Source organism: Ursus americanus, chromosome 1 (genome assembly GCF_024610735.1).
Source record: "Ursus americanus isolate L20-20 chromosome 1, mUrsAme1.1.p, whole genome shotgun sequence".
NCBI lineage: Eukaryota > Metazoa > Chordata > Mammalia > Carnivora > Ursidae > Ursus > Ursus americanus.
Genome location: NC_142127.1, coordinates 45,127,502 through 45,142,026, shown reverse-complemented (window position 1 = coordinate 45,142,026; position 14,525 = coordinate 45,127,502). Strand labels below are relative to the sequence as shown.

Below are 14,525 nucleotides of genomic sequence, written 5' to 3'. Positions count from 1 at the left end.
CATTGCAAGTGGCAATATTTCATTTTTTGAGGGCTGCGTAATATTCCATGGTGCATATATACCACATCTTCTTTATCCATTCATCTGTTGATGGACATCTGGGCTCTTTCCATAGTTTGGCCATTGTGGACATTGCTGCTATAAATATTGGGGTGCAGGTGCCCCTTCAGGTCACTATATTTGTATCTTTGTGGTAAATACCTAGTAGTGCAGTTGCTGGTTAAAGTGTAGCTCTATTTTTAACTTTTTTAGGAACCTCCATACCATTTTCTAGAGTGGTTGCACTAGCTTGCATTTTCACCAGCAGTGTAAAAGAGTTCCCCTTTCTCCACATCCTCACCAAAACCATTTTCTCTTGATAGGACATGCAGGTCTAGAGCTTCCACCCTCTGAAAACGTACTTAGGAAACACAGCTTAGAAAACATGATTATAAGGTTCTTAAAGCAGAAGTGTGGAAAACAAACAGCTTCCCCCTACTAAGCAATTCAAAAGAATCTCATCAACTCATTATTAGAAGGATAATGATTGCTAAATTTGTGAGATTACCATAGTAATATTATCTAACAATGGTGGCAGTGATGTAGGAAAAATGTTACGGTTCGAAGCCGATGGCCAAGAAAGAATTCTTGAGACATCTTTGGTGCAAAAAGGTGGTTTTATTAAAGCATGGAGATAGGACCCTTAGGCAGACATTGCTGCACTGGGGTCATGAGAAGTGGCACATTATATACTTTCAAGTTGGGAGGGGTTTGGGCATAGTGTAGGTCTCTAAGGAATTATGGAAGCAAGGTTTCCAGGACCTTGAGGGAGCTAACTATTGTTGGGAAAAGAACATTTATTACTGTCTAATAAAATCTGAGTCATGAGACCCTTCAGATGTATACTGGAGGGTCATATGCTTGGGGGATGATTGCCAACATATATCTTGGGGGGTATAGATAAGGGGAATTCCCAAAGGAATTTTTATATGTTAAAGTTACAGGATCCTGGGGGTCAGGATAGGGTTGTCTTTTTCCCTTACCAAAGTATTAATATTAGCCAGCTGAGTTCCCAGAGGAATGTCACTCTGCCTGTTTCAAGGACTTGTCAATGGGCTACAAGTAGTAAGGAAATTTAATAATTTTCTTCTGCCATTGTTGCCCATATCGCAACATATTTGCTCCAGAGCAACAACAAAAAATGATTGCCCAGCTCAGAAGATAAATCCATTGGTTTCCCTTCTATTTGTCTCTTGTTTCTGTTATTGGTTTGCATAGCAACTCATGTTTATTCCACATGTGTTCATTCCACATTATACAAAGCAGTTTATGTCAAGTATATTATTTAAGTTTTAAAATACTTATTATTAAATTTGTTAAATGTTTCTTATGTTTTAATATACTGAAAGATGCATAGATTTTCCTGGGTGAAAAGGTGCATAAGTTGGATTGCCACAAAAGAAAGCTCTATGCATGAGAACATCCACTTGTACTGCCACCACAAAGTGTGGGAAAGAGAAGACAATAATCTATACATTGTTTATTAAAAAGAAATCAAGTGGATGTTTGACACTATAAGTAATTGTTAATTTTTAGGTATGATAATGGTATTGGGTTATATTGAAGGGGTTGTATTTTTAAAGAACTTATTCAGAGACTTATGTTAATATAATTTTGGGTAAAATATGATATCTGGGCTACTTTTAAGCTAATCCAAGCATAGATAAAACAAGATTGGCTATATGTTGACAATAGTTGAGGCAGTGTGATTGAGGCAGAGTGATGAGTACATAGGAGTTTGTTACACTTTCTTCGTCTTTTTGTATGAAATCTTTCATAACGTGTGTAATTTAAACAGACAAAATACATGTAACAAGGCCTTCTCTGTGAATCATGGATGAAACATGCAGTCCCTGACATGGTTTGCACAGAACCAGTGTCAGTTTATTTCCACTTTAACCTTCTGCCTCATACCTTGTAATATACACTTAGAGCCTCTTATAAATATACAGGATTTCTTTTCCCTTTTCCTCGTTTTTGTTATTTTTTCTTGGTGTGTTGTAGAAATCGTTTTTGTTTGTTTTTAAAGAAACTTTACCATTTTCAAACAAGATAGGGTTATAAAATGAATATTCTGTGGTGTAGCAAAGTTCCCAAGCTCCCTTTAGGAAACAAGGTCCAATACCTTTTCCCTTCACCCCCAAACTTGATGCACACAGTTTTTCCAAATATGCATGGTTTTTCCTCTGCCCTTTGTATCTCAAATCACCAGAGTGGGAAGGAAATCCAGAGTGAGGTCGTAATAGCTCCAACCCATTCTTTCCTAAACAGCCACCCCCCACACCCTAAGCAATGTTCAGATCTAGCAATGTTGGGATCTGAACACAGAAGACTGACAATTGCCCCTGACAAGTTCTACTGGGGCAGCTAGGCAAGGTGAGAGAGAAAGCAATTGAAGGTTAAGACCTGAGTTTGCTGCCTCCCTCTCTTCCTCCCCCCTCCTCTCCCTCCTATTCTCACCTCTCCTAAACCCTTAGCTGCATCCCTCTCTTCCTCTTCTCTCCATCTTTTCAGGCTCTCACATCAGCTCCCCCTCCTCGCGAATCCCCTCCTCTCGCCCCATCTCCCTTCTCCCGCTGCTGTGGAGGAGACTGCCCTTCTGACCTAAGCAGTGGTGGCTGCGGGGCTGTCTCCATCACCCCGCCCACGCCCGGTCTGGACCGCGAAGTCGCACACCGGCCTGGGAATGAGGGCGGGGGAGAGGGTGGAGTGGCTGGGAGATGGGAGGGTGGAGTGGGAAGGACACAAAAACAGCATCAAGGCGGCAGGCTCGGCTCCACTGCGCATCTGGCCGGGAGGGGTCTCTGGGTCAGTGGCTGGGCAGCAACCCCAGAGACCCGGTTTCTAGCTGGGAATTCAGTGGGGTCCATTCACCTCCGAGCCATCGTGGCCTGTAGCGTCAGCTGGTGAGGGCAGACGCCAGCCTAGCAACACCTCCTAAGCAACCAGAACTCGGAAAGCCAGAGAGATCCGGGAAGAAAAAGAAGCCCAGGAGGACAAAAGGGCTCCAGGGAGTTCTGCTTCTCAGGGTTCCCTCAGGTACTGTTGGAGACCCGTCACATGGTAGCAAGTAAGTGCCTTTTCTTGCTGTGTGCCCAGCCCCAGGATGGTGATAGCTGCCATCTGCTGCCAGCCTTTCTCATCCACCCCCAGCCTGCCCCACCCCATACACACCCTTAGGGTCTTTAGCAGTAGATTTAAGATTCTGGACTTGAATTAAGAGAGCTACCTCAAAGGCAGCATTGGTCTGCGGATGTTTACTCTGCACTGTGTCTGTGGTCAGTTTTCTCATCCCACCAGGTAAGCTTCTGAAGCCAAGATGCTTTACACCAACAGAGCAGAAATTAGAGTTTCTAATATCTAGAAACCCTATATGGCAATGACTTTTAGATTATATGACATAATGATAGAATAGAGGGAATAAAAGCTTACACAGGATGGAGTATACTTTGAAGGAATCTTGCCTCTTATTTTAAATAACTTAGTGATTTTAAGATCAGTGCTTTTCATATGTGAATCAACAGTGTAAAATTAGAGGCATAGATTAAAAAATTAAAAATAATAAAAAACAGAGGCATAGATGTGATGGGAAATGGTGTGCCAAGTTTAAATGGCTGGGCATTTTGGTATTATTTGGATCAACAGGTTTGTTTTTGTTTTTGTCTTGGTTAGCATGTAAACTGCATACCTTCTGGAAGTTTTCTTCTAGAAGTGACAATGTATTCATTGTGACTCTGGTTATATGTTGCCTCCAATACTTAGGATATTGGTCAAAGCAGGAGAAATGATAAAAATATGTGGAATGACACACTGATATGCTCCCTTTATTAATGGAAATGATGGAGTCAAATTTGGATATTGGTCAGAAAACTCTCTTGAGATGAGCAGTTTGGGTGGTATTTTTATGGATACTTTTCTTCCTAGCTATTGTTCAGGAGAGTAGTTTATGGCAAAATAGAAGGAATCTGGGCCCTATAATAAACAGAGTCTTGTGCACCATACCTGCTATTTTCCAGCTCTAATTAAAGTTTCTAAAATCCAGCCAGTAGTTTTACAAATCAAGAAGATAAGGTCCGTAGGTAATTTCTTGAGGTTACATGGCTAATCAATAATGAGCTGAAAGTCCAATGAAGACTTTGAGATTTAGAATGATAAAAATTTATATTCATTTTTCAAAAATGAAATGAGTTATTTAACTTTTGATTAAGCTTTATTCTTCTTATTTGTAAATGACACATCAAAAGCTTACATATCCTGGCAAGGACTGAATAACACAGATTACATGATGGGTTTTGTGAATGTAACGTCATGTGTAACTGTTGCTTGTATAAGGCATTGTTTTGTGTTTTTACCCACTTCACTACTCTAGCTCTCATTTTATGTCTATATAAAAATGAAAGGGGGGTTGACAGCCTCACTACAATGTACTAAAGGAAAAGAAATTCAAATCTAGGTTCCAATCTCTTGACACCTGTACAGTTTAAAGTATATTCTAACCTGTGAGACTCCCATCTTCACAAAACTGTGTGCCATGGTTCACAATTCATATTCAGATACTTTTGAATATTCTCAAAATAAGCTTTACCCTCTTCCTCCTTTTAGCTTTTAATTTTATTTTAGGTATATGGTCTTACTTCCTTGGGATGTAAGTATATTGGATATTGCTTAATTTATTTGGCCCATTACTTAATGTAAGAGAAATGAAAGTTTAGGTATACAATATTCTACTCTTCACTGCTGGGATTCATTGTAATCCCGGACTCAGGGAAGAGGTACTGTGAGCCCCTTTTTTTCCAATCGATGTGTTTGAAAACAATAGGAGAAAAACCTGAAATTGGATGTAGGCCAAGAAAAGGGACCTACAGACCCCTGATGACATAGGCAGACCCCATGATCTGCTGTTGACAATCAGTCTCCACTAAGGAACAGAAGGTAGAGACAAACACCTAGGAACCGGGCATTCTGTCTCACAGCCTCCTGTGGGAGAGGCTCTGGTAGGGTAATTGATATACATTCCCACTAATTTTGGCCAGGTAGGATGAATATAGCTTTAAAGCACTCTGGGAATGAAACAGCAGTATTTTGCTCAATACCTTACTTAGGGAAGGAGTATCCTAATACATCTCAGTCCTAGATTTCATTATGATAGGATCTGTACCACAATGGGGCTACTTAGAGACTGACAACCCTATGCCTAGCATCATAGACCCTCCCTTGAAAGCTTATAGTGGGGCCATTAGTATAAAAGTGATGTTCTTGATTTTTGGGACTCTGGTCCTACTATTTTCACAGTGTCAGTCTGGTCAGCTGTGAGAGGATATCTGTAAGTCCCACCCACACTGACTAGCTATTAGCAATGTAGTCAACCACCATCATATGAACTTGTATAGATCTCATTTTTCCCTGAGTTGACCCCTTTCTCTTCTATTAGTGTGGGCTGACCAAAGCCAGGCAAGTAAGTTGTCACCTCTGCAATGCTGAAGGAGGAAACCTTTAAGGCTGAAGAGAAAGTTTTCATCTGAGGGCTTCTATGGATGTTTTTCAGCTGGTCTGTTATCTCTTGACCCAACTAGGATCATGATTTCCATGGATTTGTTCATTCAGTGCTATTTATAAATCAGGCTTATTGTAGTTGTACTCCGTGCCAGTGGGAGATCCCTCCTTTTTCTGGCAAACAGTTATCCCTGTTATATACATAGTATTTCTGACTGAACTGACTCAGCCTATTGCTAGCTGAGGATAACCACTCTGTGGACAGCTGTGGACACCATGGTCATTGTGGCGGCAGGCAGGTGACAGACTGACTGCAGCAACATCAAACAAAACGTTGACCAAAATGCTGAAGCTGGCACCCCCTCACCAACCTCCCCAACCCCGCCCAGAGAAATTATGACTTTAAAAGTCTGAGATTTAGGACAGAGCATTTGGTTTTAAACTAGAGCTGAAGAATGCTGATTTGGGGGCCATAGTGCCTGATTGAATATACGGTGCTGAGTGGACTATTTCTTCCCTTCTACTTCAAATGCCAGAGTGAGGCAACTGATCCACCAGTCTTTAATTCTGAGTTCTCCCAGAGGTTGCAGGGTCCAAGCACCTGATTACAGGCTATAACTTTGGCTCTGGTCCATATCTAGTCTCACCCTAATATGTTTCAAAGTTGCTCTCCAATTTGAGAAAGAGTTGAATATCTATGTGTTTGGTTCTACATTTAAAAAGCTAGAGTAGTTTTGGGGTGGGAGAAGATCCTGAAAAAACAGACCAACTCTTTCAGAGTGACCAGAACCAGAGGCAAGTAGCCAGTTCTAAGAGGCCTCTAGGGTTCCAGTAAATGTGCCAGTTTTGGAATTTTTTTTTTTAAATAATGTATTCCATAGATCTAATTGCATCGAAAACCATAGGCGAAAAGGCCTCAGGATTGTTGATGGGTATAGAAGTTACATGTATAACAATCTCTCCTTTGTTATTACTCTAGCAGGGGCAAGAATTCATTCTTCCTTCCTGAGCTCTTAAATGGACTCTGGCCAGTTTCTTCTGGTCAAGGGTCTGACTGACTAGGGTCACAAGAACAGTTAGTTCTGTAAAGATTCTGGCCTTTCCCCAATATGCTTGTTTTGGTGGGCTGGACAGGCACAGCTTGGAAGTTGTTATCGTATCCATAGAAATAAGTGAACCATGCTAGTGAACCATGAGGTTGCCATAGAGAAGTTCGAGCGGGCTTACTTAAAACTGAGGCAGCTTTCCTTCATGTTCCTGGAAGCCTTCCCTGCCTCCATTGCTAGTCATAATGGCTCACCCTGGTGAGACTCCATCTTACACAGTGACTTACTGTCCTGCATCCACTCAGGGCTTTCAAATGTCCACTGAGCTTTCCTTGGGCTAATTCTGGTAAGTGAATTTGAAACCAGATGCTAAGATTTTGTCACATGATACTTTTGTCCAGATTTCTTCTCTTCAGTATAAGTTGTACCATTCTGAATGAGTAGGACCTGCACTCCTCCTCCCTGGCAAAGAGATATTTTTGAAGACCTCAGCTCCAGATTATTTTAATGAAATATTACTAGAATCCAAGTTTACTAGGTTTGGGAGGGAATTCAGTTCTCAAAAGAGATCTTTTTATTTGATGGACAGTTGGGACAGGTCTGCTGGGATTTTTGGTGGTAGTCATTTATTTATGAGGGTGTTTTCCTAGTTTTTGAATACAGAAGAATTCCTGGATTATAATTCTTAGGGAATATAATCAAAACAAAATAGCAATGCATAGGTATGTTTTTGAGAAAGTTACTCATTTATAATTTTCCTCTGCAGGATGATATACTCTAGGAATACTTGGCTGCGATTGTCAGAGGGAGTTGAGTCCAGAATTAAGTGGGTATATTGAAGCCAAAATAGACTGATCTGGAAGCAGAGCAGAGCTGCAGGAAGAATCCAGGTCCAAGGACAAAGGAGAAAATCAGGCAAGATAGACTGTATGCCCAGGAGAGGTAAAAAAGTAGGAGTAAGATCATTAAAACTAAACCAGAAGTAAGCAGCTCAAGTGGAAAAATAATCCAAAAGCAGAAAACCAAGTCAGTTCAAGTTGAGAGGAAGAGACAGCTACAAAATTCCAGGTGGATTGGTGCCACTCTGGTCAACCTGTTCTTTATTCCCAAGCCTGCAGTGTGTAAACTCTCCCTTTCTGGATTTTGGTAATACATATACATGGTAAATTGTGTTCAAATAGTATAGAAATATTAACCAGAAGGTGACAAAATCCTCTGACACTTTTTCAACCCCCTCCATAGATTTAGCAACTTCCTTCCAGAGGGAGAACATTATGCATGCACTAGCAGATATAACACTATGTACTTAATTCTTATAAAATACTTTAGTCAAAGGTGAACAATGCAAGCCAATTTTAACATTAGGTTTTTCAATAATTTATTTTGGGAATCTTTCCATATAAGCACAGACATATGTGTCTCATTTTTCATTATTACTAAATAGCGTTCCGTGATAGCAACATATTGAAGTTTATGGTATCAGTTCCTTAGGGTAGACTGTTTAATTGTTTCTAGTCTTTGAAGCTGAAAGTATGGTGTGATTAACATCTTCGCAAACATACTTTCTCAAACTTCAACAAAAAATATTCATAGGACAACTTAATTGCTGGGCCAATGAGTACCTGCAACTTTATTTTAGAAACTATTGCCAAACAGAAAAAATAATGTGTTTATTTATGCTCCTAGCTGGAATGTGTGAGGGTGCTCATTGCTTCCATATCAAGGTTGCATCCATTGAGAAGAGTTTCAATGATGTCTTCTAGAGCCTTACTGTAAAAATGATTGACCGTTTTAATCTTATCCATATCTGTCAGAATTTCATGAGCTTCAGTCATCTTTCCTCATAGCTTTCTGCTTCCTAAAAGACAATGATATTATTTTTGTATCCTCCATAAGAAAAAAATCAATACCTCTCATATCATTTGAGTTCTACACACTGGAGAAAAATAGTGGAGAGAGAGCTCTAAGGGAAAAAGCTCTACACCAGAGAATTTAGCTGTGAGTCATCACAGAATGTGGGAAGGATGAAATATAAACCATAATATATATATGAAGTTCATTTAAGTGGTCTCAATGAACAAAAATATATATTTTTTTTTTCTTAAAGATTTTATTTATTTATTCGACAGAGATAGAGACAGCCAGCAAGAGAGGGAACACAAGCAGGGGGAGTGGGAGAGGAAGAAGCAGGCTCACAGCGGAGGTGCCTGATGTGGGGCTCGATCCCATAACGCCGGGATCACGCCCTGAGCCGAAGGCAGACGCTTAACCACTGTGCCACCCAGGCGCCCCAACAAAAATATTAATCTAAATTGGTCACTTCGCTAAAAGCTGGTATGCTTCTTACATTCTCAACATTATAGATCATTTTAATGATCACATTAACTCTGTCTCCTTTACTTGTGCATGTAATACCTTCCAGTCTCAAGTTAATTTGTTTATCAGCCTTGTCATTACTATCATTACTTTTTTTTTTTTAAGTTGTCTGAATGTCATTGGTCCAATAGGCTTGATGCATTGTCCATGTCTGATAGAGAAAATACTTTGGAAACTAAGGAGAAGTCTTTTTACCCTTAATCTCCTATTCCGTGTCAGAGTGAAATTGGTATTTGGGATATTATCCTTACTCTGTGGATCCACTGTCTTATTTTTATTTTTGCTTCACTTTTCTTAATTTATATTATCTTGATATCTGACCTACACCCTTGTAAGCTACTATAAATCTTTTTAGCAAATACATTAGGAGAATAAATATGTATTATCCGGTATACAGTAGAACATCTCATGATTTTCTTTGGCAAAGCTACTCAAGCTCATCCTAGGATCAACTCCAGCTTCCCAGAAAACATAGAGGTTGATTATTTAGATGCTGTGGTTCCCATTCCCTAAGGTGGGGAAAAAGTAAGGGAGCTGTGCCTGTCCTGGGCAGTCATTTCCTACATGTGTGGAATCTGTCTCCCCAGCCTGACTGCATTATTGGCAGGCTCTACTTTGGGAATCAAACTAAGGGATGGGGAAGCCAGAGGGAATGAGATAAGGAAAGAGGAAAAACACTGACTTCTGGAATCCTGTTTCTTCCCTGTCCTTCATTATCTCTAAGAAAATGCAGCTGCAGTTGCCGATACAGAATTCTATCCTCATAACCTCTTCCCTGGGAACTGAGCTAAAGAGGCTGAGCATTGGCTCACTGCTTGGATGGCTGTGTCATTCATCATCCCTCTAAAAATGATTTTGAAAAGGAAATAGAATGCTATTAACAATTAGTTCTCAACAACAGGCATAAATCCAAACTGTCCTCCAAAACTGTGACTTTTGGTCATGCTACTTAAATATGAAATTAGATGTATTGGAAACAAGAGGAAGAGTAGAAGGAAAAAGATAGATTCATTATCTTAGAAGGAACTGGAAGCAATAGGATAAGGTGGATGTCCCAGTTGCATTTCTTTGATTTCAAACATTAGAGCTGTTTTGCACCAGGACCTCTGTGGCAAAACGACAACTTCTGGTAAGATCATTGCCAAATAAACACCCAGAGAAAGAGGACTATTTTAGAGCTGAGGGGAAAAAAGGCACCCAAAGAGGTGAAAAACTTGTGGATCTTTTGGAGAAGTTATGTTCTAAAGCATGTATTTGCCTTAGCAATTCTGGTATAGCTTCATCTCTCATAGTTAGGAGCTCAGACAAGAAAAAAAAATAACCCCCCAAAATGTAATGATGTCTCTGCTTGCTTTATAAAGTGGGTGGATGAAGCCTTGCTATCAGCCAAATGAATCTTTCTGTCTGGCAAGCTGCGTTAGATTCATCTCAAAGGGCCCAAGCTCAAGATATTCTGAAATTGTCTGTCCGGGTTGGGCTGCTGCTTCCTAGATTTTCAATATTAGCACCAGCAGATTTCTAATATGCAGTCAAGGGCTGGTATAATTCAAATCAGCTGCATTAAGAAGATTTTCTTTCCATACAACTCTCAGTACCACCATCCTCTCACCGTCTCTGTCCTCTCAGAGGCCCTAGGATTCACATCTAATCAGCTGTCCATGGTCTGGTACATTGTTCAAGGTCTTGTGCCCATCTCAAGCTAACCCAGAGCCAAACTAGGTGCTAGAGGTCTACGGTTAGCCTTACATGACAACTGGTTTTGAGCTCTTCCATCTGTTACAGATTTTGGGCATAGTTTGTGGATCTCTAGCTTAGTTCTACTGCTCAAAAGGTGGGCAACAATGAAGGTTCAAGGAAATATAACAGTTTCACTTCAGATTAAGAAGATGCTCATGGAGGTCAGCTAGTTGTGAATGTCCCCAAAAACTCCAGGGAGAGTGCCAGCTTGGATTTTTTAAAACAGAAACCAGGGTCAGGTCTGGCATATCAGAGGAGCCAGTTGCATCAAGTACTTCAGGATTGAAGGCAAGTTATAGAATCTGGTTGCATGACAGAGCCCCTTTGCATTCCTCTGGGAAATTACAAAGGGTACTTTTCTTTCAATTGTTGAGCCCTAACATGGCCTCTGGTCAGAAATTCTTGGTCAAGGATCTGACAGATTGGGTTCACTATGAATACAATTCTAGGAAGATTCTGGCTCCTTTACAACTTGCTCATTTTGTTGGAGTAACAAGGGATAATTCAGAAATTCTAGAGGTCAGGGGCGCCTGGGTGGTGCAGTCGTTAAGCATCTGCCTTCGGCTCAGGGTGTGATCCCAGTGTTCTGGGATCGAGTCCCACATCAGGCTCCTCTGCTAGGAGCCTGCTTCTTCCTCTCCCACTCCCCCTGCTTGTGTTCCCTCTCTCGCTGGCTGTCTCTCTCTGTCAAATAAATAAATAAAATCTTTAAAAAAGCAAAAAACAAAAAAAAAAAAGAAATTCTGGAGGTCAATTTCAAAGCAGTAGAAGTTTTGAGAACATCCGGAGAAATTTGGGACATTGAGTGGTTTAGAATGTTGGGCTAGACCCCTTTCCCAGACTGATTGGTAGGGATCAAAATCTTCATTGTCTTAGAAGATTCGAGTAGGAATATTTAAAGCAGAATCAACTTTGCTTTTGTGTTCCTGGCAACCTCACTTTCTTTTGTCTTTATCACATTTATATATAGTGACATTCCTTAGTGAGGCAGGAGACCTTCACTGAGATCTTATTCCCAGTCAACTGCATCCATTCCTGGTGTTTTAACTGCCACTAAGTTTTCCTTCTGTTCATTGTTCTTCCTAAGTTTGCAATCAGATGCAAAAAGAGAGACTTTGTTATCTGACCCTGGTTATGAACTTCTAATTCTATTATGTGTATTGACTGTGTCATTCTGAAGCTTAATGTCTTAGACTGCTCTTCTCTCAAGAAGAGAAACGTTAATTGTTCTGAGATTATTGGAATATTTGGCATGTTGGAGATGATTTTAATTTCAGTCCTTGTTGCTCTTAAAGCTTAGTTTTCAGAGATGACTGAGATGAATTGGTTCTTATTTGTTTACAGATCTGTCTCCCATTGTCCTTAAATTCAGTGACTATATTTTATTACTATTTCCAGCACTGCCATCTGGCATAGTGCTTGGCATTTAATAAGTATATATTCCACAAATGATTGCTAAATAAATTATGTCAAAAGCAAACACCATGGTTAAACTTACTACCATAAATGACATATCAAAATGAAAGAACAATTTTTTAAAGAAAAATCGAAGTTCAATTTTTAAATATATCTGAAATTAAAATGTTAAAATATAGAACTATAAATAAAAATAAGAACATAGTTCTTTCTGCAAGACAACATATTCCAATAATGTGCTCCAAGGGGCCTGAGAGGGGTTAGGACAAGGGAACTAAGGAAGGATAGAAGTGAGCAATCATGAAATCTGAAGCCCCCAAAAGCCCAGAACTGGGATCCAAAGTAGGTCAATACTAGGTCAGATACACATATTGAGGAGCCTTTGCCAAAATTGACTGAACTCTGGGCAGAACACAATTACAGAGAATGTAAAGATCAGAGCCATCAATCAAAACTCATTTAAGTCAGGAAAGAGTAAACAATTCCAGGGGCAAGAAAAATAGCTGGAATAAAACAAAGTGATCACCAACTGGAGTGAAGAGATGCAGATACACAAAGAATCCAGAAATATACATTAGTTATGCAATAAATGGAATGAAGCCTGACCCAGTTTTGAAGACTGGAGCTTGTATGCTTACAGGACGAGATGGCTATTTATGTTATGTTAAGTCTGTCCAGCCAGCTGCCTTCCAATCATAGAAATAGTTATGCCCTTGGGACATTAAGTCATTGTGACATGCTTTAGATTATACTTACAATAAAAGGAAATACCATCAGCTTCTTCTAAAGCTGAGTGGAATCTAGGAATCGTAAGAGATGTGTGTTCTGCCTTATTTATCCAAGAGTCAACCTTCATCGATCTCAACCCTTTCATCTATATCTCAGGATAAGAAAATAATAACACTTAGGGATGAGGGAGGAGGGAGAAGTTTTATGAAGAGCCAGAACTTTAAAGTTTGGTTGATTTTTTCCCCCTCATTGGAGATCTTGGGCTGCCATCGCTATAGCTTATTATAATGATATTTACATCTAATAAGCTGGAGGCAATTGCTAAAAAAGGAAGCAGATAGAAGCAAGTAACTTATAAGCAGCAGGAATAAAATCCTGAAGTCTGATTATAAAAGAGATATAAATAAGTAAAGCAGAAGAAAATGTAAAAAGCAGAACTCTTTGAGTTTTTAAAATTATTTAAGGATGTCATAGTATTACAATTACTATAATTGAATATTTACTTTGATTTATCAGTAAGAAATTAAATAAGGGGCACCTGGGTGGCACAGTCAGTTCAGCAGCCGACTCTTGGTTTTAGCTCAGGTCATGATCTCAGGGTTGTGATATCGAGCCCTGCATCAGGCTCCGTGCTCAGTGCAGAGTCTACTTGAGACTCTGCCTCACCTGCTAAAGTAATTAAATCTTAAAAAAAAAAAAGAAATTAAATAACATCCTGCCTATTCTTTTTATAAATTCCATGAAATACTATCATAGTTTCAATTAAAAAGATGGTTAAACATAAAAATACCATGCTTTAAAGGATTAAAAATAGTAATAGTATTTATTGTGTAGTAACCGGCAGACACTGTTCAAGGTGCTTTGTATTTATTAACTCAATACTCACATTGCCCTGTGAGGTAAACACTTCCTATTCACATTTATGGTTGAGGAAACTGAGGAATGGAGAGGTTAAGTACTTTGTTCAAGGTCATAGTTAGAAAATACTGAAGCCCAGGTTTGAATCCAGATAATCTAGCTCCAGAACCAAATATTTTTTTCCAAATTTTTATTATAAAAATATTGTAAACATACAGACAAATTGATGGAACTGTGTAATGAACACCCATACACTCCGAACCTAGAGTCTTCAATTGTCATTTTTTAATATTTAGTTTATCATTTATCTATCTATGCATTCCTCAAACCATCTGTCAGTTCTTCATATTTCCATATTGCCTTTCAAAATAAGTTGCAAAGACCAGCAGACCTCACTGTAAGCACTTCATAATTCATATATTTAACTAGAATTCAGTATTTGTTTATAGGCTTTTGTTTTCTTATTTTATTTATTTATTTATTTATTTATTTATTTATTTATTTATGGGGGGACTGGTCGGGGGGAGACAGGGAGAATATTAAGCAGACTCCATGCCCAGTGCAGAGCCTGATGCAGGGCTTGATCTCACAACCCTGAGATCACGACCTGAGCTGAAATCGAGTCAGATGCTTAACTGACTGAGCCACCCAGGCACCTCTGTTTATGGGCTTTTTAAAGGTAAAAAAAAGTAAAATGTACAAACTTTAAGGGTATCATTTGGTCATTGTTCACAAACGTGTACACCCGCATGCTCTGAAGTCCTAATAGGCAGTTGAACATGATTATCACCCCGGTGGTTTCTATCAACCCTCCCTCTCAATTCCTGTTGC

At 39.5% G+C, this 14,525-nt stretch overlaps 1 protein-coding gene across 2 annotated transcripts in view; it reads left to right on the top strand.

Moving 5' to 3' along the window:
- Positions 1–2,827: 2,827 nt before the first annotated feature.
- The window catches only part of SCN7A (sodium voltage-gated channel alpha subunit 7), an 87,421-nt gene continuing 75,723 nt past the window's right edge, over positions 2,828–14,525 (top strand). The window contains exon 1 of one of the 2 annotated variants that reach the window (XM_045780477.2): positions 2,828–3,109. In XM_045780477.2, coding sequence (XP_045636433.2) covers positions 3,100–3,109 — 10 coding nt within the window. In that variant the 5' untranslated portion in view covers positions 2,828–3,099. Of the gene's footprint in view, positions 3,110–3,265; positions 3,340–14,525 lie in introns of those variants that run through there. The other variant, XM_087861195.1, reaches the window with a different exon arrangement.